This window comes from Populus nigra, chromosome 19 (assembly GCF_951802175.1).
Source record: "Populus nigra chromosome 19, ddPopNigr1.1, whole genome shotgun sequence".
Classification (NCBI taxonomy): Eukaryota; Viridiplantae; Streptophyta; class Magnoliopsida; order Malpighiales; family Salicaceae; genus Populus; species Populus nigra.
In genome coordinates, this window is record NC_084870.1 from 11,236,926 (window position 1) to 11,262,932 (window position 26,007).

Genomic DNA, 26,007 nt, shown 5'->3' on the forward strand with positions numbered 1-26,007 from the left:
AAAGAAGATTTTAATTTCTGTAATTAACAATATTTAGTCATGGATTCTGATTTTGCTAAATTACATAAATGGAAATGAAATTATAATTAGACTCAAATGAACGGGAAGTTACACATTGGGCTGGAATTGGTGTATCCTTGGCAGTGAGAGTACCCGATCCATGGGCCCTAGGAGGGCACGTAGCTAACCTGCGCACTAGTACAGACGTCAAACCTTGTTTTCCGAACCCATCTACATTTGGAGCCCATAGAGCCCAGCTATCCCAGAAATGGAGCCTGGCAAGGTGAGACCCGTTAGGCCATTGTTGGTGGAATCAAGGAAGGGAAGGACATGCTGTGGCATCTAATTGGAGGCAGAACATTTAGCCAAAAAAACATTTACATAGAATTGGAAAATCCTGCCAACAAAAATTGTTTTTCTCTAATTATTAGATTAACAGCCTCTCTTGTAAGTTAGAATCTACTCAAGCTAGAGGTGACATGAAGGAAAGTCTCTTCGGCACAAGGAATGGTTAAACCACCCATTGGATGATCAAAGCCGAATTCCTCCTCAGCCTTACTTAGCAAGTCTTGAAATGAAGGCTGGTTCAAATAGGAAACTGGAACCACAAATCTCTTCTTCTCGGTTTCTCCCACATAAACAGCTAGGAAACCTTTCGGTACATCCAAATACTTTGATGAAGCTTTATTTGCTGTCGAGAAAGACCTACGGAGACTTTGTTTAGCCGGACCAGGCAACCGAATGGCCATTATGTCTTTCTTGATTGTAGAACAAAAATTCTCAGGTTGAAGGGAGTAGTAGATCAGTAGAGAATGTGAAGGCTTGGCTGTGGGTATGAGCCATGGATATGGATATGTTTATATAGGTGGAATGGTACGTTAAAAATCTTGTAGAGTACTGTGGGATATGTGGCCAAGAAACATTTAGCACAGGTCTGTTTACGACTTAGCTCATAAATATATCACATGGTCCTGTCTTTCTACGATTCAATATATGTAAGGGAATGAGAAAATTCTTATCTTCAAATGTCGAAAAATCAACAAGCTGCCCTATAACTATAGTGAAAAGCCAATAAAGGACCAGCTAAAGATTTGGAAAAGGACAGTTGGATATGAATGTTGGTATGGATGCAAAACTAAGCGACCCCATTGGATTTTGCATGAATAAGCATTCTCAATATGAGAAAAAGAAGGATGGTATGTGAATTAAAGAGAGAGGAGAAGCTGAGGATTGAGTTTCTGATGTAGAAAGTTAAAGAGAGTAAGATCCAATTCGTGTTTGTAAGATATTTTTATGTTCTTCGTACTAGGAAATACAAGAAATACTTGTTTGATTATGGTCTTGTTGCTGCACATTATGCCTGTAGTTAATAAACCTGGCCTAACCAGGGTAAGTTGATCCTATAAACTTGCAATCTAGAATTGAGTTTTAATTTGAATAAAATAAAGTTATTATTCTAATTATATTATTAACTTGGATTGACTCAATAATTCATAAGTTAACTTTAGCAAAAAACTCTTACATGGATCACAAAAAGTAAAGGAAAAGAAGAAGAAGAAGAAGAAGAAATTCTTGCCAGACGACAAGGCCTTGTGAAGAGCATGTGAAGCAGGTGGCATTTCAGAAATCTTGTTCGTACTGCAGTTCATGAAATTAATTCTGATAATTGACTACTTAATTGTTTTTATCCATCAAATATATAATGTGGTTGCCACCTAATTTTTTTTCTGTGTGTTGAGACTTGAGAGAAAGCAACAATGCTAGCCTCAAGAAGATTCCAACATATGTTATGAGCCTTGCTATGTATTCATTGTTGTACTGGTAAAGCAGCATATCCATTCATATTGTATATACAAGAAATTCAAAGTAAAAGGATCGAATCCAAACATATTGTATATACAAATTAGAAACCAAAGGTTAATCCATTCATTTATGAGCTTTCAAACAATATTAAAGGAAGATTAACCAACGTTAAACTAACATAAATTAAAGAAGGGTATGGGTGCTTAAACAATTGATGGCCATATACAACCTAATAAGAAAACAAATCAAGAACTTGATCAAATAATTTTTGGCCACTTGTCTCAGTTAATTCAATCATTATGGGGATAACATTCAATGATATTGAATTGATTATGAGGGAAAACAAAGAAAGTTTCTCATTTTTTAAATTGTTTGATTCTAATATAGTTTTCAAAGTGTGGATTTACATCAAATTGGCAATTCATGCCAAACAAGATTATTCTATCTGATTAGTGTGATTGCCTCTATTTTATGATCTACTCAAGCTAGAAAAGACATCAATGGATGTATCTTCTCTGCAAGGAATTTTCAAACCACCCATTGGATGACTAAAACCGAACTCCTCTTCAGCTTTATTAAGCAAATCTTGAAATGAAGGCTCCTTCAGATAGGACAATGCATGGAACTACAGATCGCTTCTTCTCTATTTCACCGATGCAAACAGCTAAGAATCCTTTTGGTATATCTAAAGATCTTGAAGCACATCATGTACCTTGGCAGTGACCATCATAGCAGAACATGGTTTTTTAAGTAATTAGCCTTAACATCTATTGCTGTAAAAATTGTAACAGCTAGAGGAACAGATCAGTGATTACACTAAATATTGTACGTCTGACTCTAAATTTTCCTTACTTTACAGGTATGAACACAAGTTCTTATTATTTGACATGATGCAATCAAAGTAAACTTGACTTATTTAGGCCTTTGTCTGTGATTGCCTGACACCATAAACATGTTTACTTTGTTGTTACTACAGCAACATATAAAAAGACTGCCAAAATCCAGTTTCAGATGAAGAGGTTTTTTTTTTTTTTTTGGTTATGGGGGAAAGTAATTAGAGCAATGATCATGGAGTAGCGCATTTAACGAACGTAAGACAACACGACAGAAATTTGCAAGACAACAATATATAGCCATGAGAAAATTAAAGAACTCATTGATTAATGCATTCACTCTCAAATTTGAAATAAAATTTGAGAAGACAGCAATAGTACTGTGAACCATGTTCATTTCCCTTGAGGAAGAAAAAAGGTATCCGAGAAAAGGTCTGTGCATGGTAGTCTTAAGTCCTCAGTGTCTTATTTGCAAAAAATGTGCTTGAGTCGATCTACGCCACTATCTGCTTTCATGACTAACTTAAGCAAGAAATGACATCCATGAAAATCTCTTCTCTGCAAGGAATTGTGAGACCGCCCATTGGATGATCATATCCTAGTTGTTCTTCAGCTTGGCTAAGCAAGTCTTGAAAAATAGGTTGGTTCAAGTATGGTACTGGAATTACAAATCGCTTCTTTTGGATTTCTCCAAAAAATTGTATCCGAGCTGAAATGCTGAGGAGGAAACATGAGCACGTCAGATTCATTTTTACAACAAAGTAAATGAAGATAAAGGAAATATGAAATTTACTATTCCATCCATTATATGTGACATGTCAAGTCTGCAATGATAAAAGTCCTATTTCAACTCATTTTCTCCCTTGTGCTAATTGAATGGATCATAAGGAGATACTGCAGAAAATCAAGTTGTTAACTAAACGGATGGTGCCTACAAGCGTTTTCCTTCATCAACTATATCTTTTTACATCCATACAATTCATGCACTTCAAGGAAATGCAATGTCGTCGAAGAGTATTGCTCATTTGAACAACATAACGTTTGAAGTGAGAAGAAAAAACATAACTGTAGCCTGTAGGAAACCCTTCCAAGGCAAAGATCAAGAAAAAATATATATTCTTTCTTTTTTGATTAACCAAGTCAGCAAAGTTATAAGTGAAAGGCAAGACATCAAAGGGAAAATATTTCTGAATCTCATGAACAAAAAAGTTTCAGTAATGCTTTCCTTTTCGTTTATACAACAAAGTTGGATCCATGGTTTGTGGAGGGGACAAATATTTCTCCTTCTCTAGGACTAGAGAGAGTAAATTCTGTACATGATATTTGGAATGTATTCTACATCCTACAAAATTGTTTTCTCTAATCTATGTTAGTCCTTCAAGCTAGAGGTGAAATCGATAATGATGTCTTCTCGACAAGGGATCGTAAGGCCACCTATGTTGGGTTGGTTGCCATTAATGTGCAACAACCATTGACAATTGCAGCAGCTGCAGCTGAAGTTGCACCAACCATGTGCACTCATCCAAGATGTCAAAGGTTGACAGCCACCATTGTTGAAGAAGAGCTGGAGTTGGCAGCCACCTTTGTTGAAGAAGAGCTGGAGTTGGCAGCCACCATTGTTGACAAAAGAGCTGGAGGAGTTGCCATGGATGCCTATAAATAGAGGTATACATTAGAGAGCAAAATGAGAAAGTGAGAGAGGAAAAGTAGAGCCAAAGATGTGAGAAATGTAGGAGAGAGTGGGCTGTCAAGGCAGCCAGCAGTAGCTGCCATTGCAGCACCAAGAAGAGAGAGATATAGTGAGGTTGAGAGTTGCCAAAGAGAGGATGATTCCTCCTCCTCTATTGTTGTAAATCTTGTACTCTCCCTATATAATGCAATGGCTTCTCCCGTGGATGTAGCAGGTTTGCCGAACCACGTTAAATATTGTGTCAGTGTGCTTAGCCTCCAATGAGCAAATATCAGAACATCACCGGTTGGAATTCCCTACAATTGGTATCAGAGCTTATGGTTTGAAGTGGTGTTTGATTTTTTCTCAAAAATAAAAGTTGTCAAAATTATGTTTTGACCATACCATTATGTAGAGGAGGAAGAGACGAAGCCACTGGTGAAAACAGCGTCGAAATCGGACGTCGGAAACTTGCACCACGGGTCTTCTTCTCCCGGATGGGTTGACCCGACCCGAATACCAGTTGACCCGGCCTATATGACTGACCCGGATAAAGATGACGTTAGCATGTACAGTAGACATGCCAGGGATGACATCATCCTAATGTAATTGTGACATCAACATATACAGTAGCATGCCATGTCAGCGCCCAGTCAGCAGCCATGTCAGCGCCCAGTCAGCAGCCACGTCAGCACAGTGGGACCAGCCGCGAGCCGAGCTGAGTTGAGCCGAGCCGAGTTGGAGCCGAGCCGTGAGCTGAGGGATAGGATCCAGCGTAGCTAATCTAATGTGCAACTGGATCTGAGATTGAATCTGAGCCGTTCATTAGGCTAGAATTGTTTTGATCAAATCTTAGCCGTCTGAAATGCGATTTGAACGATTTCAGACTTGTTTCCAGCTAATTTGATCGTTCTGGATGCAATGATACGGTTCGATCATTGAGATTTGAGACCAAAAATAGCAATAGTGAATTAACAAAAGAGATTGCCCGATTAGGAGGCATCTGAAGGGCATCATGGTGGTCGGTGGAGATGAAAAAGAAGAAATCACACATGTTTGCCCAATTACATGTGCTGAACTACTAAGTGGGGAGAGTTTTAATTGCCTTGAGGGAAGATAAAATTGGGATACTCTGGACACCAGGTCATGTGGATGATTTGAGGTGGAGAGTGAAAATTAATGAAGACCAATCTTACCGAATCTAAGCACTGGTAGTCTCGCCAGATGTTGAGAAATCAGGTATAAAACCAGGATACCCCAGATCACTTGTAAAGGAAAGCCGCAACAAAGCTAGCAAATGGTTGTATATACAAAAAGGCAGTACGGTGGATAGGTACGTTCTAAGAAGTTATGTCTAGGAGATTGGGTTTTAAGCGGGACCAGTGTGACCCCTCCAAATCTTTTCTGGGAACTTGCTTAGTTGAAGGATCATCCACACAGTACTATTTTTTGTATATGTAACAGTTTGTAATGAAACTGTTGAAGACTAGCAAGATGACGACATAAAGGAACAGTTAGGTTCCGTATGTTCAAAGATCTGATGGAGTGGTGATTTTTCTAAAGAAGTTAGATTCAGTGACTGTAATTTCTCGAATGGAGAAATAATGAAGACCCTGATAATGAAAGAGAAATACACAAGGGGATAAAGATTGGCACCCTATTTTGACTTGGATAAATGTTGTGACAGGATGAGCTGCTGTCAAACATAAAAAGTAAAGAATAAGGAGAAATCTGGAGAACAAAAATTGCACGAGGGCACACGGAGATTGTGCAGGAGTACCCGTAGGATCCAATGAGGTACTGTAATGAGGCAATAGATGTAAGGAGAAGAAGAGTTCCCAGATGAAGCTCAGAGCAGAGACTGTATGAAAAAGTTGTACAACAGAAAGTCTCTTGTGCTCTTGATAAAGGCAACAAGCGAGGACCTTTCCAATGCATGCAAGGATGAAAAGATGAGCTGTTACAGAAGCACCAAATTAAGGGGGTGCGACCGTCTATGATGAAAGGCAAAGACACCAAAGGGAGTTGGTGTGGGTGGAGCTATCAAGCAAAAAGGCATAGAAGTTCCAAACATAGAAAATGAGATGGAAGATTGCGAAGAGTGCACCGCAACTCTCTCTTTATATGTGATTAGTGGCAGTGATCTCTTCCAAGTCCACATGGTGGTAGAGAATCTTAGAGTCACTGGAGACATCCCCGATGAAGGAGGATGTGACTGCTTCATGACGGACGGAGACACCTCAGGCAAGAAGGTGTGTGGGCCATGAAACGAGCCCAAGTACAAATCATCGCATGACGACAAGCGGAGACACCTCAAAGAGAAGGTGTGTGGGCCATAAAACGAGCCCAAGTACAGACCGCCGCATGACAACGAGCGGAGACACTTCAGAGAGAAGGTGTGTGGGCCATAAAACGAGCCCAAGTACAGACCGTCGCATGACAACGAGCGGAGACACCTCAGGCAGAAGGTGTGTGGGCCATGAAACTAGCCCAAGTAGAAACCGCTGCATGACGATGAGTGGAGACACCTCAAAGAAAAGGTGTGTGGGCCATGATATGAGCCCAAGTACAAACTTCCGCATGACGACGAGCGGAGACACCTCAGGCAAGAAGGTGTGTGGGTCATGAAACTAGCCCAAGTTCATACCGTCTCATGATGACAGACAGAGACACCTCAGACAGAAGGTGTGCGGACCATGATATGAGTTCAAGTTCAGACCGTCTCATGACGACAGGCAGAGACACCTCAGAAGGTGTGCGAACCATGATATGAGTCCAAGTCCAGATCGTCTCATGACGACAGGTGGAGACACCTCGGATGAAAGGTGTGAGAACCATGATATGAGTCCAAATTCAGACCGTCTCATGACGACAGGCGGAGACACCTCGGGAGAAGGTGTGAGGACCATGATAGGAGCTCAATTTCAGAACGCCCCAGAGCCAATGTGATGGCTGGATATAAATGGACAAGTGTATAGCCAATGAAGAGGTTATGATGAGTATGGAGACAAATGCAGGATTGACTTTCATGGATATTGCCCCCATGCTAAAGATCAATGAGCTAGAAGACATTTGCCTTGGAAAATAAGTGGATGACTTGTGGAGCATTAAGACGCGACTGTTATGAAGGAGCAGAGGGTATGTGCAGGTTCCGGGAACAAGTTGACTCTTATCAAGGTGGTGAGCTCACTGAAGGCATTGTAATACTCAATCAAGACATATATGGATCAACCTTTAATGGGCTGCCCCCATAGGTGAAGGTGGAGAGCTACCTGGACTCTTCAGACTAAGAGCGGGAGACTCACAGAGAAGTAAGGCGTGGTTCATAGGGTGGAATAGAGGGCAGACGCAACTCTGGGATGAGTAGACTCTTGGAAGAGTGGTGAGCTCGTGATCACATTAAAATACTCAATGACTGTTGCACTTGGGAATATCCGTTTGAGGGGATGTTGTAAGCCTTGGTGTAAGGCTTGATAAATCATTCCGGGCCAAGCATGGTTGATATGCTTGAAGGGGGATGTTGTTCCAGAGACAAGCGTTAACACTCTTCAGATGAGATGTGACAAACCATCTGGTTGAAGTGATCCTTTAGAGTGAGCAAATGGGTGCTTGGGTGACTCTGGTGATTGAAAGGTTTAGCAAGTACCTGTAAACTTAGCCACAAATGCTTTCGGAATGGTAAGCTTGGAAGAGCTGCAGAATGAAAGCATGTGCTGAAGAAGCAAGAGGACAGTTGCCCCACATGAATGGCAAAGGGGGTGATTGTTGGGTTGTTGCCATTAATGTGCAACAACCATTGACAATTGCAGCAGCTGCAGCTGGAGTTGCACCAACCATGTGCACTCATCCAAGATGTCAAAGGTTGGCAGCCACCATTGTTGACAAAAGAGCTGGAGGAGCTGCCATGGATGCCTATAAATAGAGGCATATATTAAAGAGCAAAATGAGAAAGTGAGAGAGGAAAAGTAGAGCCAAAGATGTGAGAAATGTAGGAGAGAGTGAGCTGCCAAGGCAGCCAGCAGTAGCTGCCATTGCAGCACCAAGAAGAGAGAGATATAGTGAGGTTGAGAGTTGCCAAAGAGAGGATGATTTCTCCTCCTCTATTATTGTAAATCTTGTACTCTCTCTATATAATGCAATGGCTTCTCCCGTGGATGTAGCAGGTTTGCCGAACCACGTTAAATATTGTGTCAGTGTGCTTAGCCTCCAATGAGTAAATATCAAAACATCACCGGTTGGAATTCCCTACAACCCATTGGATGTTCGAATCCAAATTCTTCTTCAGCTTTACTTAGTAGGTCCCGAAATGAAGGTTGGTTCAAGTATGATACTGGAATCACAAATCTTTTCTTCTCTTCTTCTCCAACATATACTGCAATGTAGCCTTTTCGGACATCTTTAGCCGCAGATGATCCTCGAAGAATATTTTGCTTAACTTGAAGAATACGGGGCAAGCGAATAGCCATCATTTTGTTTGGATGTGTGTTAGAACAATCTGAAGATTATAAAGGTTTTAGTAAAGAGACGAGAGCTCTGATACTTGATGAGAATGTAAAGGCTGCAATTGTGTGTATATATAGATGAGGTAATAGGCAGGGAAAATCATTTTTTATGTGGATCAGTGGCGCAAAGACATTTGGATGGGGTCTGATGGAAGACATGAACTTATGAGGGATCACATGGTATTGTTTTCCGACTCATCATCAAGATGAGATCCGAAGCAAGTCCTTGATAATTAATGCTCGCGGTTTCCTGATTAAAACAGTTTGAAAAATTGCAGTAACATTTGGTTTTCCTACTGTGAAACATTTTCATTTTCCTGAGGAAGAAAAAATGGGATTAGCAAAAGCATGTATAACTATCTACTTGAACTGTGTTAGCCTCTCAACAAAAAAGAAAAAAAGAGGAAGAAATGGCTTCAATGAAAATGTCTTCTCTACAAGGAATTGTGAGATCTCCCATCGGATGATCATAATATCCAAATTACTGTGTTAGCCTCTCAACAAAAAAGAAAAAAAAGAGGAAGAAATGGCTTCAATGAAAATGTCTTCTCTACAAGGAATTGTGAGATCTCCCATCGGATGATCATAATATCCAAATTCCTCTTCAGTTTGATTCAGGAAGTCTTGAAATATAGGCTGGTTCAAATATGATATTGGAAATACAAATCGCTTCTTTTGGATTTCTCCAAAATAAACTGATGGGCAGCCCTTTGGCACATTCGAAGCTGCTTAGCTTCTTGCAGATGAAGACTGCGGTCGAATTTGTTTAGCACGTACACTGGCAGTCGAAAGAAAACCCATTATTTCAAATCTAAGAAAACTTGTTAAGCAAAGGAACTTTTGATTCTAAAGGATGTGACGGCTTGAATTGCTCGTCAGGCTAATTAAGTGTGTATTATGGATGTAAGGTTTACACGATACAAAGCGCTTAATGCAAGAAGCTGGTCGCCAAGAGGCCCTTGAATGTGGAGTAGTCAAGAGATCAACTCATGAGTCATCACATGGTTTTGTCTCCAACCGAATTATCAAGCATACAGGTAGGACTGGCCGCAATTCATTTCTGGGAAACGTTATGACCCCACTGCTTCTATGAACTATATAGGTCTACTTCCATTCCAAGTTATTTGAGGAGGATGATATATACTGATTGTCCAATTGACAATATAAGCTTATATTTTCTTTCTGTTCTTCATATCTGAGACTTTGCCTGTCATTTATTTTGTAATTTTAAGGCAAGATATCCATTGAATTTTTTCTATTCAGATTATTCTATGTTTATCAAATTCAAAGATTTGAAGCTATAGTACTTGTTGTTAAATAATATTTATGTAGTTTTATTTATTAAGGGTAGAATAATACTTTCAGTTTGACCTATATATACTTTATTTGTATTTAGATTAAAACTAAGCATTCATAATATACAAATTATTAAGAATTCTAGTCTCCTTTCTTTATTTGATCTCAATTAATTTAATACTTACATTATTTTCTTAAAAAAAAAAAAACTAGAATCTAACTGCATGGAAAAGTACTTAGCTGACATCCTCAATCCAAACTTCATACAAGCATGTCTAATTTCCTGCAATTAGTATAGAACAAGAAAGTGGTACCTAAGAACCTTTTCTATAGGTAAGAGAAAAACCATCAATAGCATAACTTGAGTAGCAACTGGAAGCTCTGAGAGTTACACTCGTATCATTTCCGACACTAATTTCATATCAACGAAAAAACTTGGCTCTTCTTCCAAAAAATGAATAAACTTGGCTTGACAGATGACAGTGCACAATGAAGTTCACATGGCCTTGCCCTGCTGCCAGCACTGATGATTAGCCAACTCGATACATCATTGTACGGAGATGCTTTTACTTCGAGGAGGGATCACTAACAAAATCTAGTATGATAGATGATTGATCATTTTAAAAGAGGTCCCCCTTGCAATGTGCCAAACATGGCCTTATACGTTTCACAGGAGGATTGCCCAGAACTTACAGTCACCCAACGCAGCTGGAGAGGACACAATGAAGTTCACATGGCCTTGCCCTCCTGCCATCACTGATGATTAGCCAACTCGTTATATCATTGTACGGAGATGTTTTTACTTTGAGGAGGGATCACCAACAATATCTAGTCTGCTAAATGAGTGATAATTTTCAAGAGGACTCCATCATTTGTGTCAAACGTGGCTTTACACGTTCCATAGGAGGATTGCCTAGAATTTGCAGTCAGCCAGGACCAACCTTGTGGTTATATGGTTAATGGTATGGGTGTCAATTTGTGATCATCGAATGATTTGAAGTTAAATTTCTGCAGTATCTCTCTTTCATGAACATACGAGCTGAAATGCTTAGCAGACATAAGCATATCAGATGTATTTGTAATCAAGTACAACGAAGTTGATGAAGATAAACAAATTATGAAATTTATCCATCCATTATATATGATCATGACATGTCAATTCTGCAATACGAAAAGACTTGTTTCATTTCACTTTCTCCCTTTTTGATAAATGAATGCATCAACTTTCCGGACTATATTTGTCCTAACTCCTAGTTAAGTCTCCATCACCACTTGCCCCGTGGGAGTTAGGACTAACGTGCTGGGAACTCTCATAGTAAAGAAATTATAAAAGATTATCACTTGTGAAAACAAAGTTTAGAGGCAGCAATAATTTCAGGGGACCGTTGTTGAACAGTTGCTGCATATGCTCTTCTCGCTAAATGGCCCTTATACATCAGTTGTTACTTAACTGGACCGGGTTTGGCCGAGTGCTCTGACACCTAGCATGTGCCGATTAATCAGATTAGGAAAGGATCAAGGCTTCTATTCTATGCTATTGCATATTAAAATTAAAGAGTGGCTGAGACTACCAGAGAAGTCTGCAGCTGAATCTGTGCCTTTGGCTGCAGTAATTGATATGAATGAGAAGGAAATAGTTCTTGACTTGTGAACCTAAATGTGTGTATATTTGTAAAGATGCAAGGGTATATTGCTAGAGATCCCCTAATGCATGTAGCCAGGGGTGCAGAGGCCCTTGCAAGAGGTCTAGTCAAGAAATTAGCGCTTGAGCCACCACATGGTTCTGCCTTCTACCTAATCATCAAGAATACAGGTCTGACTGGCCACTATTAATTTCTGTGAAACATCATGACCCCACTGCTTCTACGAACTACTTAGGTCTGCTTCAATTTGAAGTTATTCAAAGAGGTTATTCAAAGAGGATAAATTAAAACTAGCAATCCAAATCACAAAATAAACAGATATCTTCTATTTTTTTCTGTGCATCAGGACAAGCTTTAAGCATGAAATTCTGTGTGTTAAAAGCATGTCCTGTACATGAATTTTTGATTCAGATATGGATCTTTTTCATCAAATTCAAATCAATTCAATGCCTCGAAACATTTTCTTGGGAAAAATAAATAAATACTGGAGTGAATTTAATGGAATTGAGCTGACATCCTCAGTTTAAAGTCTATACCTGCATGCCAGATCTCTCTGCAATAAGTAGTATAGAACCTGAGAGTGGTAGCAAAGAACCTCAATCCACAGGTAATGAGAAAAGGTACTGGTATCATAGCTCGTAGGGGAATTGGAAACACAGAGACTTAAACTCAGCATATATGACATCCTGATTTTCACAAGTTCAATAATTGAACTTTCCGGAAAGACCACCATGAATGAAGCTCACATGATCATGCCCTACTGCCAGTTCTCACCACTAGCCACATTAATACATCATCACACGGAGATGCTTTTTCTTCAAGAAGGTGCCAGGAACAGTATCTAGTATGATAGATGAGAGATGGGAAATCATATTCAAGAGGTTCTTTTTACCAATGTATTAATATAGCCTTATACGGACCTACCTAACGATATTAAAATATTGTCACCATTACAGACCTGCGGGTACATGCGCAGTACAGAAGGCAGTCAGCCAAGAAAGACATTTCTCTGCAACACCTTCAATAGCTGTGATGGCACGAGTGTCTATTAGTTATTATAGATAGATTTGAAGATAACGTTCAGCAGCATTTCTCTCTCCACGTAGAAACAATTGGTGAGTCAAGCTATGCAGACGATAAGGTTGAGTTTGAAACACAGTCAGCAACACAAAGCCTTAGCTGCCAACAAGCAAATATGCGGGAGAAGATTATGGAAGATAGTGTACCTTGATATGTTAATCATTATCTAGTAATTTTAAAGTACTATAATCTAGCTATTATGTTATACTACAACTATATAAAAACTATCCTCGTATCTGACGTTGAGAGATAATAAAATATAGCATCTTCAACTCAATTATTGTTTGCCATATGGTATCAGAGCTATAAAAAAAGACTAACGTCTTAACATGGCTACCTCTTCTTCCTCTGCAACCAACATTGATAATATCCCACCATCTCTCACCACAATCTCTCCCATGCCAAATATTACTTCTATCAAACTGACAGCTGATAACTACCCTCTTCAGAAGGCACAATTAGTTCCTTATTTTCGTGGACAAGAATTATATGGATATCCTGACGGAAACATTCCAAATCCCTTACCATTTATTACTACTATACATCCCGATACTAGAGAACTCACTCAAATTCCTGCTTATTCTCATTGGGTACGACATGAAAATCTTATTCTGAGCACTCTTACATCTTCTATAACTGAAGGTGTTCTCACTCAAGTGATTTCTTATACCACCTCTCATGTTGTTTGGCAAGCTCTTGCCGTTCATTTCTTTTCTCAATCTAAAGCTCGTATCATGCACATTCATACCCAACTTGCTACAATTAAGAAAGGCAGTCAATCTGCCACTGAATACTTTCTATCTAACAAGAAATTAACTGATTAGCTTGTTGTGGCTGGTTAATCACTCCACTATGATGACATCATATCCCATGTTCTTGCTGGCCTAGCACATAATTATGACATCATATCCCATGTTTATGCACGAACAGATCAGGTCACTGTCGAGGAAGCTTATTCCTTGTTAATAGTAACAGAGGCTCGCCTAGCATGTCATCATCTGTCTACGCCAATCCCTGATATTTTATTAAATAATCGCTATTACCATTGTTAATAAAACCGTGTTTTTTAATTTTAAATACTTTTCTCTCTCTTGTATTATTTTTCAAAAACTTTTATCTGTATGATGTATAAGCAATCACTTTCGGGCCCTTTTCCCCTTTGTACTAAATATAGCCTTCTACGGTCTACACTATACAGAATATTAAGCTGTCTGTTACCGACACAGACCTGCAGGTACATTCCTAGCAGTGCTTACTGTCAACTTACAATAGTACACAGGAAAACCTGTGTTCAGTAAAACGTTGGAAGATAGAGCTCCTCAGAATCTCTTTTCATGAACAAAAAATTGGTGGGTGAAGCTGACAAGTATAGGAGCTAAAATGCTTAGCAGAGCATAATTAAGCATATCAGATTTATTTGTAATTGAGTACCACAAATTACATGAAGCGGAAACAAATATGAAAAATTCGTAAAACACATGCAACATGTCAACTCTGCAATGAAAAAGATCTAATTCAAATGGCATATCTGTAGAAACACTTTCCACCTTCCGCTAATTCGGTGCACCAACTTTCGTTACTATGCAGCTTGTCCTGCTTTTGGTCTCCATCGCCACTTGCCATAAAGGAGCAAAGGACTACCGTACAGGGGGGGCACTTACGGAATGAAGTCATTAAAATCATCAGTTGTGACAGCGGATTTGAGTGGAAATTGATATTTTTCATGAGGGACCATTGTCGAAGGGCTTTCGATGCTCAACCTCCCCTAATGACCCGCGTGTATCGGATGTTACTGGACCAGCTTTAGCCTGGAGGTCACTTTTGTTGGCGTGAGCTGTCATTGAGTGATTATAGAATGAAGCTGTCATGAAGAAATTATAAGAACAATAGAGAGATCTTAGGAATCCCCTAATTGTAAGGGTCAAACATTATTTTTGCTTCTAATTGAGAGATGTTTGTGTATTAATAGATAATTATTGTAAAGAAACACACAGAAATACAAAATAAGAGATATATTTTCCAATACTGTCAACTTTTACATCTAGCATGTGCCAAAATTGACAAAAAATAATCCATTTGCGTAAAGATCAAGGCTTCTCTTCTTCTGCATAAATTCAACTCATGATTTGGCTGAAGCAATTAACTACAGCAATTCCGCTAAGGTAAAGGGTCCAGACTTTAATGCTTTCAATGATAAATTAATAATTTACTAATTTTCACCAAAATTTGTATGTTTTGATGATCAGGAATGACAAGCATCATCAACAAATAAATAATGAGATAAGTAAACTGTAGCAAACATTACAACCTGTTATGCACCAAAAATATGGTTTTTTTTTTAGAAGTATAATATTGCATCAGAATACGCCAAGATCTAGTGGAAAAGACTTATAAAACATAGAGAATCTGCTTCCAGCAAGTTTAGCAGATCTATAAAATAAAATGATGAACAACCCAAGAAATCAAAAAAACAAATAGCAGTTAAGAGAAGCAAATGTGATGCCAAAATAACAAAATAGCAGCTAAAAAATGCAGATTTAGTGCTATACACCAAGAAGAATTGCCAAGTAGACTTCCAACTTGAACCCAGATTATTGGCACGCACCGAGCAGTAACTTGCAACTTTTCATCAAAAACTACAAGAGACCGAACCAGCCTGGAAAACAATCCACTTTCTCCAAAAGCCGTACCCATAAATTAAAGAAATAGAAGACCCGCATATCAAGCAAATTAGAGCCCAGCGACAAATTCGGTGTTTCTAAAGACTCCCTGTTTGGCCATGTGATCTGCCATATGATTATTCTCACGGAGAGAATAAGTGAATGTTAGTGAACCAAAACATGAAGCTACTATCTAAATAGAGGAGAAAAGATTGTGATGCCACCGAAGCCTATTGTGGGGGTTATTCATCCAGTTAATGACATTAGCTGAATCAGATTCAATAATAATGTGTTTATGGTGCAGGCGGTAATTAGAAGCTGATAATTTAATAGCTTTGATAACCGCTTTCAGCTCGGCTACATTGGAGTCTAAGATCTCAACTGACAAGGAGAAAATACCAAGAATAATCCCATTATGATTTCGCAAGACTCCGCCTATACCTAAAGGAACCGGCTTTCCAAGAAAGGAACCATTCACATTCCATTTGAAACTATTAATCATAGGGGAGACCACACAACAACTAGCCTTTGATTTTTAGAATTAGTCCATCATAGCAGCCCATCTGCTGACCAAAAATATGGTTGAAGCAGCACCAAGGAGATTCCAGCTTTTCATGACCAGTCTACTTATACAAGACAAGCACCTTGAAATACAAATGAAGCTCACGACTTGTCCCCATGACAACCAACCTCTTTAAGCCACTGGTGAGCTGTCTCTAAAAAGATGCTAGGACTGTACTTACTACTCCTGTTCGCGGCACCACTTGTTTTTCATTAAAATTTAATTCATTTTTTTTTAAATTAATTTGTTTTTTGTTTATAGATAGTTTTGATATGATAATATTAAAAATAAAAATAAAAAAATATTATTTTAATATATTTTTAAATAAAAACTGTTTTAAAAAATAATTATATCTAACTCCCTCGTGAACACCAATTAATAACCTGCAATATCTAGTGTATAATTCCTGAATCATTTTATTAAGAGCTCATGGCTTTTATGGTGCAAATTTTAGCTGCTGAAATGTCCACACATGACAACTCATATCCAAATATAATTTTGAGGGAAAAAAGTAAGAATAGTTTGGATTAGTATTTTTATTCTTATTTTCCTCAGTTATCTCATTGTATTGTTGTAATGATCCGGCTACCAACAATATCCTTTCTTATTTTAAATGGAAGAATTACTCCAGGTAATAACACTTTACACTTATGAAAATATTTGTCAATGTACGATATGCATGACAATGGGCTTATTGTGTACGCAGGATATTAGGATTTTGGTGAGTGGAATTGTTTAAGAAGAAGATATCTTGATTATTTTGTGGTCGAGAAACAGAATTCATACAAAGATAAATAATATCATTCTAACCTCGATAATATCATTCTAACCTTGATAGTTGCCAGTAATAAAAATTTAAAATTAAAAGATTTATTTTTTTATGTGGTTTCAGATTCGAGTTTTATGATTATTTATATGATGATCATTGAAGACTTATATACCGTTAACTTCAAAATTTATCAAATTAATTGATGTACGCGCAAGCTCACCTGAATATCCATATTAAACTAAAAAAAAATAATAACCTTGACAGAATTAAGATCACGAACAATGGAGTTGGAGCTGGTTTTTGTAATAGAATAAGATATGAATTTTTTTTTTTTAAATCATGATTAAAGCTTGTCATTTCCAAATTGAAAGGTTGACAAAACTTTAATAACACAGTTCTCCAAAACTGTGAAACGATATTCATTTCCCCGGGGAAGAAAAAAAGCATCAACAATAGTCTGTACATGGTACTGATATCCTCTTCAATGTGTTCTCACAGAGGAAAAAAAACTGTGTTAAAATTGATCTTTGCCATTGTCTGCTTTCTCACGACCGATTTAAGCAAGAAATGACGTCAAGGAAAATGTCTTCTCTGCAAGGAATCGATCGTGAGACCACCCATTGGATGAACATATCCGAATTCTTCTTCAGCTTGAACTAACAAGTCTTGAAATGTAGGCTGGTTCAAGTATGATATCGGAGTTACAAATCGCTTCTTTTGGATTTCTCCAACATAAACTGCGAGGCAGCCCTTTGAAACATTTGAAGCTGCTTGGCTTGCTGCTGATGCAGAAAGCTGAAGAACTTGCTTAGCAGGCACAATTGCAGACAAGCGAAAACCCATTATTTGGTATGATTGAAAAAGAACAAAAAAATCTCAAAAGATTTGTTGAGCAAGATGGTTATCAAGATGTGAAGACTTGCGTTACTTGTCAGCCTAAATATACATGTATTTATAGATGTGAGGGCATTGTATTGCTAGAGGTCTTCAATGCAAATAGCCAGTGGTGTTTAGACCCTTCGGTACTGAAGTGTAGTCAAGAGATTAGCTCATTAGCCATCACATGGCTGTCTTCAATCCAATAATCAAGAACACAGGTCTGACCGATCACAGATTTGAACTTGTAATCCTACCTGCGGCGAAACGCTGGTAACAAGCTAGTCCGTCTATAATATTAATATAGCCTATCCTATGAATTCTTCTTTTCATACTGGCTTCTGTTTAGTCAAATTGAAGGGTTTCTGGGCTTTAAATATTTTCTTGGACGAAAATAACTATATTTAAAATTAAATTCAAAGGAATTGATCTGTTTCCTCAATTGAAAGTCAACCCAAGCGTGTCAGATCTCACTGCATTTAGTGGTATAGACCAGAAAGCAGTAGCCAGGAACCCTACACTCCGAGAAACGGAAAAAACCGAAGAAGAAGAGGGTTTCGTGACTGGAACCCTACACAGAGTTACACTCTTGTCATATTTGACACTAGTTTTCCTATCACCGATATTTGCTGCACCAGCCAGCTAAGAACTCCTGGCACGGTCTGAATTTGCAGTAAAATTATATTATGATATTATGTTAAAAATAAAAAATATTATTTTAATATATTTTTGAATAAAAATATTTTTTAAAAAATATAATCTGTAACACACTTCAAAAACACGCTAACATGATCATGCCCTACCACCAGTCGTTCCAGTCCCATCATCATCAGCCACTTTGTACGGGGATGCCCTTTACTTTACGGACGGATCCCGAACAGTCTCCAGTAGGATAGATGAAAATCATTTTCAGAAGCCCGTCCTTTCCCATCAGGACTGCTATTGGCACAGACCTGGCTCATGCCTGTTACTTGCAGACTGCACTAGTCAGCCTAAAATGCCCGGCAGGACATAAGCATCTGCATATCAGATTTATTTTGAGAAATTACCAACTATTTGTTCGTGGAAAGTAGTTTTTGAAAATTATTTTTAAATTTTTTTGTTTATTTATTATTGAAAAAAATATTAATAAAAAAATAATTTTCGGTAATAAAAAATACTTTTCAATTAAAAAAAAATTTAACTCGGTTTTCATGTTTTTTCTTTTGGTTGTGTTTGTTTTCTGGAAAGTGATTTTCAGAAAACCACTTTCCTAACTTTCATGTGTTTATTTGCCATTAGAAAAGTTGGTCAATGGAAAACACTTTCCAATAAAAAAAAAATTTGGCTTGATTTTCAAGAAAGTGTTTTCCTGAAAAATTTGGATGGAAAACACTTTTCGAAAGTTGTGAAAAATTTAGAAATGTCATTATTTGCTGATTATATCAAATTTGATTATCAAACTTTTGATTGCTATATATATTTTGTTTTGAATATTTATTTTTTAATTTCATCTTTTAAAATTTAATTTTTATATTAACTTTGGTCCTTATTTTTATAATTACTATTTGCTTTTTTCTTATTATTTTTTTATTGAAATTTTTTATCTATTAAATTTGATCCTCATTCTTTTAATTGATCTCTATTATTTTGATTATTATTTATTTTATCTAAGATAATTTATGAAATTATATTTTTTTTTCAATTTCATTCTCATTGAACTTTTTAATTTGTAAGATTTGTTACTCATTATTTTAATGAACTTGAAAAAAATAAAACATTAATAAGTTATTTTCCAGCTCATTTTTCATAACATAACTAAATACTGAAAAATATTTTCTAATTTATTTTTTATTATACTATCAAATATCAAAAAATACTTTTTTTAAATTTACCTTTATTGTAATTCACTTTCAAAAAAAAATTTCTTTATAGCAAAAGGGGGGTCTATATAAAGCTAAAACAAACAAGAAAATTAGTTCTCAATGACAAATCCTTTGTATGACATTTCGATTCTGCAATTAAAAGAAATCTATTGGAATTGTCATATCTAGAGAAAAATAAGATCTTCGACGTTTTTCTAATTCGATGCGTCAACTTTCTGGACCAGCCATGTCCTGCTCTTCAGACTCCATCGCCACTTTCCTTGTAGAGCCATCGTACAAAGGGCTTTTACGTGTGAAACGATTGGGAATTATCAGTTGACAACAGATTGAGTGGTTGAGCCAAGAAGCTATCGTATAGAAATATCAGTTCATGTGAACGACGCGTCATGAACTGATATTTCCACACGCAACCACTCAGTGGTTGCGTGTTCGCTGAGTGGCCGCTAGTTTTTATATTCTGAATGCGATTTACGGGTGTTCATCTTCAAAAATCAAATTATTAAGGTGTTCATCTCGTAGAATGAAATAATGAGTGTTCACATTAATATTATAATTTATATTAAAAATTATTAAGGTTTTAACTTTTTTTTATTAGCATAAAATACTAATCATCACATTAAATATTTTTTTTAAAAAAAATATATCTGAACACTCTGCAAACCCAATAAACAAGTAAGGCACCGCGAGAATGACAAACATACATAGAGAAAATCAAAGTTAGGTGTACAGGAAGGAAGCAAGTCCTTTTCCCCGCTAAGCCGCGACCTTAAATGCGAAAAAAAAAATTAATATCCTAGTAGGTATATTAACTTGTACTGTACGAAAATGTAGTTTCTCAAAAATTAGAACCAATGTATATATATTAAGAGGGGAATTATTACATGTCACTCTTTTTGTAAAACAGTGGCTTTGATAATTAATGAGATTTGCAAGCTTCATTCATCAAATAAGAAATTTAAATTAAGTCAATTCTCCAATTGCAATATGTATCTCGAGAATTCTATTTTATATTTTAATTCAATAACATTTCTCTCCAGTTATAAAAAAAAATGAATTGTCTGCAGTACTGAAACATGTTCAGAAGGAGGGATCGACAGCAAATCATCAATCAAGCGTACATATTTATAGCTTATCAGAAAAGGAACTGAAATGCAAATTAATTAATTCGTCAATGGTTTAAGTTAATTTACACCATCGATTTTTCCTACCAATCTACGAGCTACAACAAATCAGATCATGGAAGACTTGCTCACTGCATGGGATGGTGAGACCTCCCATGGGATGGTTAAAGCCATACTCTTCTTCAACATGTCTAAGCAACTTCTGAAACGAAGGGTTCTTCAAGTAGGAGATGGGAACAATACATCTCTTTTGAGTTTCTCCAACATACACAACAAAATGGCCTTTTGGCACATTACTGCTTTCTTCTGCAGACAAAAGAATACGCCTCACAGCCTGCTTAGCATTGAACAAACGGATACCCATGATGGTCAGAGAGGTAATAAAAAATCTCTGATGGAAAGAGATGAATGTGGAGCTAAAGAATCTGGAAGTATATTAGAGATGTTTTAAGTTGCACTGAATTGCCTTATCGACGTATGGCTTAGGGGTTTATATATAGGGCAAAATCTCACAATATAGCCAGCTAGTCAGTCACTCAATAGATCAATAATTGGTGAAGATCATACTGTTGCAGTGGGAGCAGTACTTTAAGGACATGTCCGTGGTTAAAACACGGTTTACGCGTCGGAAATGATGAATCTTCAATGGATATTTCATGTATATATATAACATACGTTACGTTGTCATGGCCTACCACGTTGGAAAAGAAAAGAAACAATGGTGGCCTAGCTGAAATTATTAAGGTTCTGTTTATGGGCTCCTCGCACAATGTATAGCAAGCAGAGCACTTGGGAGGAAAGACAAGCCGCTGAGGGCTATAGTTAAGATTTCTTTTTACCAAATGATATGTCTCTATATTATTGCATGATCATTTGATAAAGTTATTTCAATCGAATCATGGATCTTATTCCCTTAGCAGAATGGTAGATATTACGGTATTCTTCCTTAAAGATTTCGTTCTATCAAATCATTCATATTCTTTTAGCAAATGGTCATATCACCATACTACATGTTTCTTAAAAGTTTTCGATTATATCAAACACACAAAATTAGTTCAACCAGTATCATATTTGTTAATAATGACCTACCAGACACCAGAGGAGACACATGAATGGAGAGTTTGTTGTGATCACATGAACCTTTTGAAAGGGTGATAGGTTGAATGGGAGCATATCAAACTAGCCGGTCGAGCATATAAATATACATTACTCCACATAATAATTTCCTGGCCCAGTTGACTCGAACCTTAAACCTAGTAATTAGAGAAAGTGGCTTGAATTAATTAAGACTTCAGAAAATGCATTTAGTGTCAGGTACATTGTCGTCGTAATGGATATTTAACATTATCCACAATTCTCGACCCTTTTATAAAACCTTATATTTTTTGTTTCTATTCGATGTTGAATTAAATTACTCGTTCTCGGTCTTAAACTTATCCTTATATTTATGTTTCTATGAGTATTGGATTAAGTTTCCGAGCGAAATGACTTCACAGACAGATCCTACATGTATGTATGCAGGAATTCCTCGATTGGAGCACTTTTAATACGTCTTCTTCCTAAAAAAATTAAAAAATTGAAGGCACACCAAATGCCATGTTATCCTAAATAACTAGTTCATTCCGAGGATTCAATCCACTCAATTTATCTTTTGCAGAAAGCACTTCATTACTTGACAAAGCATCGAGTCAAAGTGGCCCATTAATCAGTAATTACACCAGGAGATATTTAGAGCACTGGAAATATTTGTGCGCTTCGATCTTCCACACCAATCTGACCGCTAGAAATACAAATTTGATCCTAAATGGGAAATCATTCAATTTGAGTTCATGCATATATGGTTAGCTACCTGGGAGCATTGCACGACAATATTCGTGGCAGGAGGGCTGGCTACTCCTACATTTTGGACAAGTCACGAGATAAGAACCTGCGATACCATGTATATTGAGCCTTCTTGTCATTTTCTCTCTACGTGAAAGTCAAGGAAATAACCACCACTCCATGTCCATGCATCCACCCTCCTATGTCACAGCTAGCTTTGTTTTATCTCCCGGTTTTTCAGGACGCCCATTTATTCTCACCTGATCGTGACAAGAACGATATTCATAGATAAACGAGTAAAATAGCACCCCTACCAACGAGATTTTTTGTCTTTAGTAGGGCATGGTGTCACTAGAAACAAACAAAACAAACCATGTGAAACTTCAACTAGTCCTTCTCTTCCTATATAATATCTTGGTTTTAAAACTTGATCAGCATCTAGAAAAAGAATCTCAAAGCTTGCCGAGGGGATAGCGATCGACGCACTCCCTGAGTTGAAGGGCCTTTGGTCTTTGGTCTCGACTTGACTAAATCGTTGACTAAAAGGATATTTGGGCTTTTATAAGTGGGTAGAGCAAAACCTAACCTTGATATAGAACTATATATATAAAAATAAAGATTAGCCCAGACCCACTAACTAGCAAGAAGAGGTAATATTAGGGTTTGGTTATACTTACAGCCTCCCTCCTTTGTATAATATATTTGCACGCACCCACGCCATTGCTGAAAAAAATCACTAATCATATATTGCTTCCATTTCTGCAATCTCCATCTCTCAGCTCTTCCCCTCTTGATTCTTATATTAGTAATAATTTATTTGGGCTTCAAGAGCACAAATCTATATATTCTGGATCAATTTTTCGACATCTTTGTTCCAGAGACATATATAAACTTTTCAGTAAAAAGGCTAGGGGTTTCTCAGATCATTATTTTCTTCTTGCAGGCTATGTTTTTTTCTAGCTCACCTTTCTTTGGTACATTTTCAATAGTTTTTTATCACTCCAAATCTGTTTTCATGTTCTGTTTAGTTTCTCTTGTGTCAACGGGATTGAACAGAAGTGGAAAGGGATCGAGTCAGCAACGAAGGGAGAGGCGGGGTTGAGGACAACCCAGTTGCGTTTTGACCGGGTTTATCCCGGGTCAACTAAACAATGGATTCACTCGGGTTTTTAACCGGGTTAATCTGGGTTATTCCCTCTATTATTTTCGAGTTCTAGATTAACCAATCATGCCAGTTTAAATTTTATTACTATGCTTAATATTCCTTTAAAAAGAGATTTGTTATTCCAATATCATACTTGAACCATCCTTTGTTCAAGACTTGCTAAAACAAGCCGAGGAAGAATTTGGATTCGATCATCAATGGATGGTCTCACAATACCTTGCAGTGAAGAGTACTTCAATATTAACCTCACTTCATTTCTCGGAGGTACTTCATAAATATTGAACCCACAAATCACGTGATTTTTCTTGGTTCATTCATCGTTCTTACCCGGCATAAGTTTATAAACAATTTGAGACGACAAGCCTGTCACTTGATCAATTTGTTTTTGCTAATTACTGCTTTGCATTTCAGTTCTACAGTGGTATTCTGTAATTTGTACATCCACTCTTTGTCATAAAACTTTCTTAATTTGCTCCAACTATAGTGGTTTAGCTTCGTTAATCGCAATAGTTAATTGCTCCATTCCAGCTTTCATGCATGCGGTCACATCACTTACAGAACCATCATTAAAGAGAGAGAGAGAGAGAGAGAGAAATAAACACGCATACAAATATAAACTGGACTTTTTCAAGCTTGCGATGATCATTCATGCATCTAAATTTCTTGGCAAAAGAAATTAGTTTACTTTGAATTTGGCCTTTTAGATGATCAGTAATCGGTGAAGACACTGTTGCAGGACATGATGTACGTACATGCGCCATCCTGTATATGGATAAGATCTACCTAGCTAGACATTTCATGGGATACCTTTTACTTCCCAGATTCTCATGTCCAGCTCTTTCAAACTTAAAAATGCTGGCCCAGATTCCCAGATGAAATTATGATCAATCCGTTGTGGCCTGCTCACACAATTGAACTTTTGTTATGACACCAATAAGTCTAATATAATTACGATTTGCCTTAATCAGTTATGGATTATTTTTAGCTATTTGGTAATGTAGTTTTGAGTGAGGTTTACCTGTAGCCATATATATTAGTGTTTGATAAAGAAAAAAATAATAATTTTGCAGCATTTCGTGGGGATTTCTAATGAATGGTGGAACCATGCTCCATTATCGCACTGTTTATGTGAATAATTTTTTTTCTTCTTGAAAAATCAGTGCAGTTAATTGATTTCACTCGCGCTATTCACATACGTAAACAACAATTGTTTTTTGTTTTTTTTAAACAATTAGTTTAAGGTGAATTAAATTTACTCGTACTGTAATCTCAATTTTATTCTTGATAATATTTTACCTATTTTTGTAGTTCTTGTCGGATGAATTTTGTACGTAATGAAATTGTAGATAGTTTAATAAAACAAATTTTTTTTTATATAAAGTATAATTTATTTCATGATATAATAACAATAGTTAAATTTACAATATTTAAATTAAAAACCATAAATATTAATATATATTTTTTAAAATTATTTTATAACCTCAATTTCAAAAGCATTCTTAACTAAATACATTAAACTACTTTTTGTTCAACCTCAATTTCAACCATAATTTTAACCAAACATATATATTTCCAACCCAGCCTCAACTAAAAGTATTTTTTATAAAATAATTTTTATCAAACTACAACCACAACAACTATTGCAATACCAAACATACCCTTATCCTCTTGCAAGATGAAAAAGGATGCTCATTTTTCTATTAATGCCTGAAATTTTTGTTTGTCTATGTACATGCCGGTTTAAGAATATATTTTTCATCAAGTAAAAAAAACTTTTCTATTAGTATAAATATTATATTCCAGGATACTAAGATTTTGCCAAATTTTATTAAAATATTTTATAAAATTAGTGTTTTTTTATTTTCCTTTCTGTCAACCTATAATACAAAGTAGATAACACAACACCTCTCTCGCAAGAATTGCCACATTAAAATATTTCTCGCAAAAGTTTTAGCATCGATATTTAGCATTAAGGAGTCGCGACCATCTTGGGTTGGTGCAGGGGTGCTCGGGCCTAAGGACGGACTAGTTGGGCGAATGGCCCAGATGGCCCTTGTTATTATCAATGAGGAAAAATAAAATCACATGTAACCACCATATAAGGAAAAATTAGTAAATCCGCGTATATTTAAATCAGTAATATGCATAAATATGAAAGAAATAATTATACAAAAACATAAAAAATCAATTTTAGTAATGAGTATATCTGAATTAGTAAAATTACAATAAGATTAAAATAGTAAATTATTTTTATAAGAACTTGAGATTATTATTTTTTTGTAAATAGTAGCCTTGGAAGAAATCACTAAACCGACCTGGTTCATCGCCTAAAATCATATATA

At 36.7% G+C, this 26,007-nt stretch overlaps 4 protein-coding genes across 4 annotated transcripts; all 4 read right to left on the reverse strand.

The window, feature by feature from the left end:
• Window positions 1-65: 65 nt before the first annotated feature.
• LOC133679736 (indole-3-acetic acid-induced protein ARG7-like) lies at window positions 66-936 on the reverse strand. Its single transcript, XM_062102423.1, has one exon. The coding sequence runs from the start codon at window positions 747-749 to the stop codon at window positions 453-455; it is 297 nt and encodes a 98-aa protein (XP_061958407.1). The 5' UTR covers window positions 750-936; the 3' UTR covers window positions 66-452.
• Window positions 937-3,801: 2,865 nt separating this feature from the next.
• LOC133679739 (auxin-responsive protein SAUR24-like) lies at window positions 3,802-8,774 on the reverse strand. The gene is made up of 2 exons (XM_062102426.1): window positions 8,558-8,774; window positions 3,802-4,070 (listed from the first exon to the last, which is right to left on the reverse strand). Exons 1-2 carry the CDS (start codon window positions 8,772-8,774, stop codon window positions 4,006-4,008), a joined length of 282 nt encoding a protein of 93 aa, XP_061958410.1. The 3' UTR covers window positions 3,802-4,005.
• An 8,564-nt stretch (window positions 8,775-17,338) lies between these two features.
• LOC133679738 (auxin-induced protein 6B-like) lies at window positions 17,339-17,660 on the reverse strand. The gene has a single exon (XM_062102425.1). The coding sequence runs from the start codon at window positions 17,658-17,660 to the stop codon at window positions 17,391-17,393; it is 270 nt and encodes an 89-aa protein (XP_061958409.1). The 3' UTR covers window positions 17,339-17,390.
• Window positions 17,661-19,765: 2,105 nt separating this feature from the next.
• On the reverse strand, window positions 19,766-21,043 carry LOC133680203 (auxin-induced protein X15-like). Its single transcript, XM_062103011.1, has 2 exons — window positions 20,812-21,043; window positions 19,766-19,905 (listed from the first exon to the last, which is right to left on the reverse strand). Exons 1-2 carry the CDS (start codon window positions 21,041-21,043, stop codon window positions 19,766-19,768), a joined length of 372 nt encoding a protein of 123 aa, XP_061958995.1.
• Window positions 21,044-26,007: the final 4,964 nt, after the last annotated feature.

What these genes read in the sequence shown, in the direction of transcription:
- LOC133679739 (XM_062102426.1), bottom strand. Translation starts at nt 8,774, where the DNA reads ATGATGGCTATTCGCTTGCCCCGTATTCTTCAAGTTAAGCAAAATATT. An exon ending in TGGATTCGAACATCCAATGG is followed by an intron (nt 4,071 to 8,557) that starts GTTGTAGGGAAT and finishes AACCCAACATAG; the next exon opens with GTGGCCTTACGATCCCTTGT.
- LOC133680203 (XM_062103011.1), bottom strand. Translation starts at nt 21,043, where the DNA reads ATGGGTATCCGTTTGTTCAATGCTAAGCAGGCTGTGAGGCGTATTCTT. An exon ending in AGGTCTCACCATCCCATGCA is followed by an intron (nt 19,906 to 20,811) that starts GTGAGCAAGTCT and finishes TCTATACGATAG; the next exon opens with CTTCTTGGCTCAACCACTCA.
- LOC133679736 (XM_062102423.1), bottom strand. Translation starts at nt 749, where the DNA reads ATGGCCATTCGGTTGCCTGGTCCGGCTAAACAAAGTCTCCGTAGGTCT.
- LOC133679738 (XM_062102425.1), bottom strand. Translation starts at nt 17,660, where the DNA reads ATGGGTTTTCGCTTGTCTGCAATTGTGCCTGCTAAGCAAGTTCTTCAG.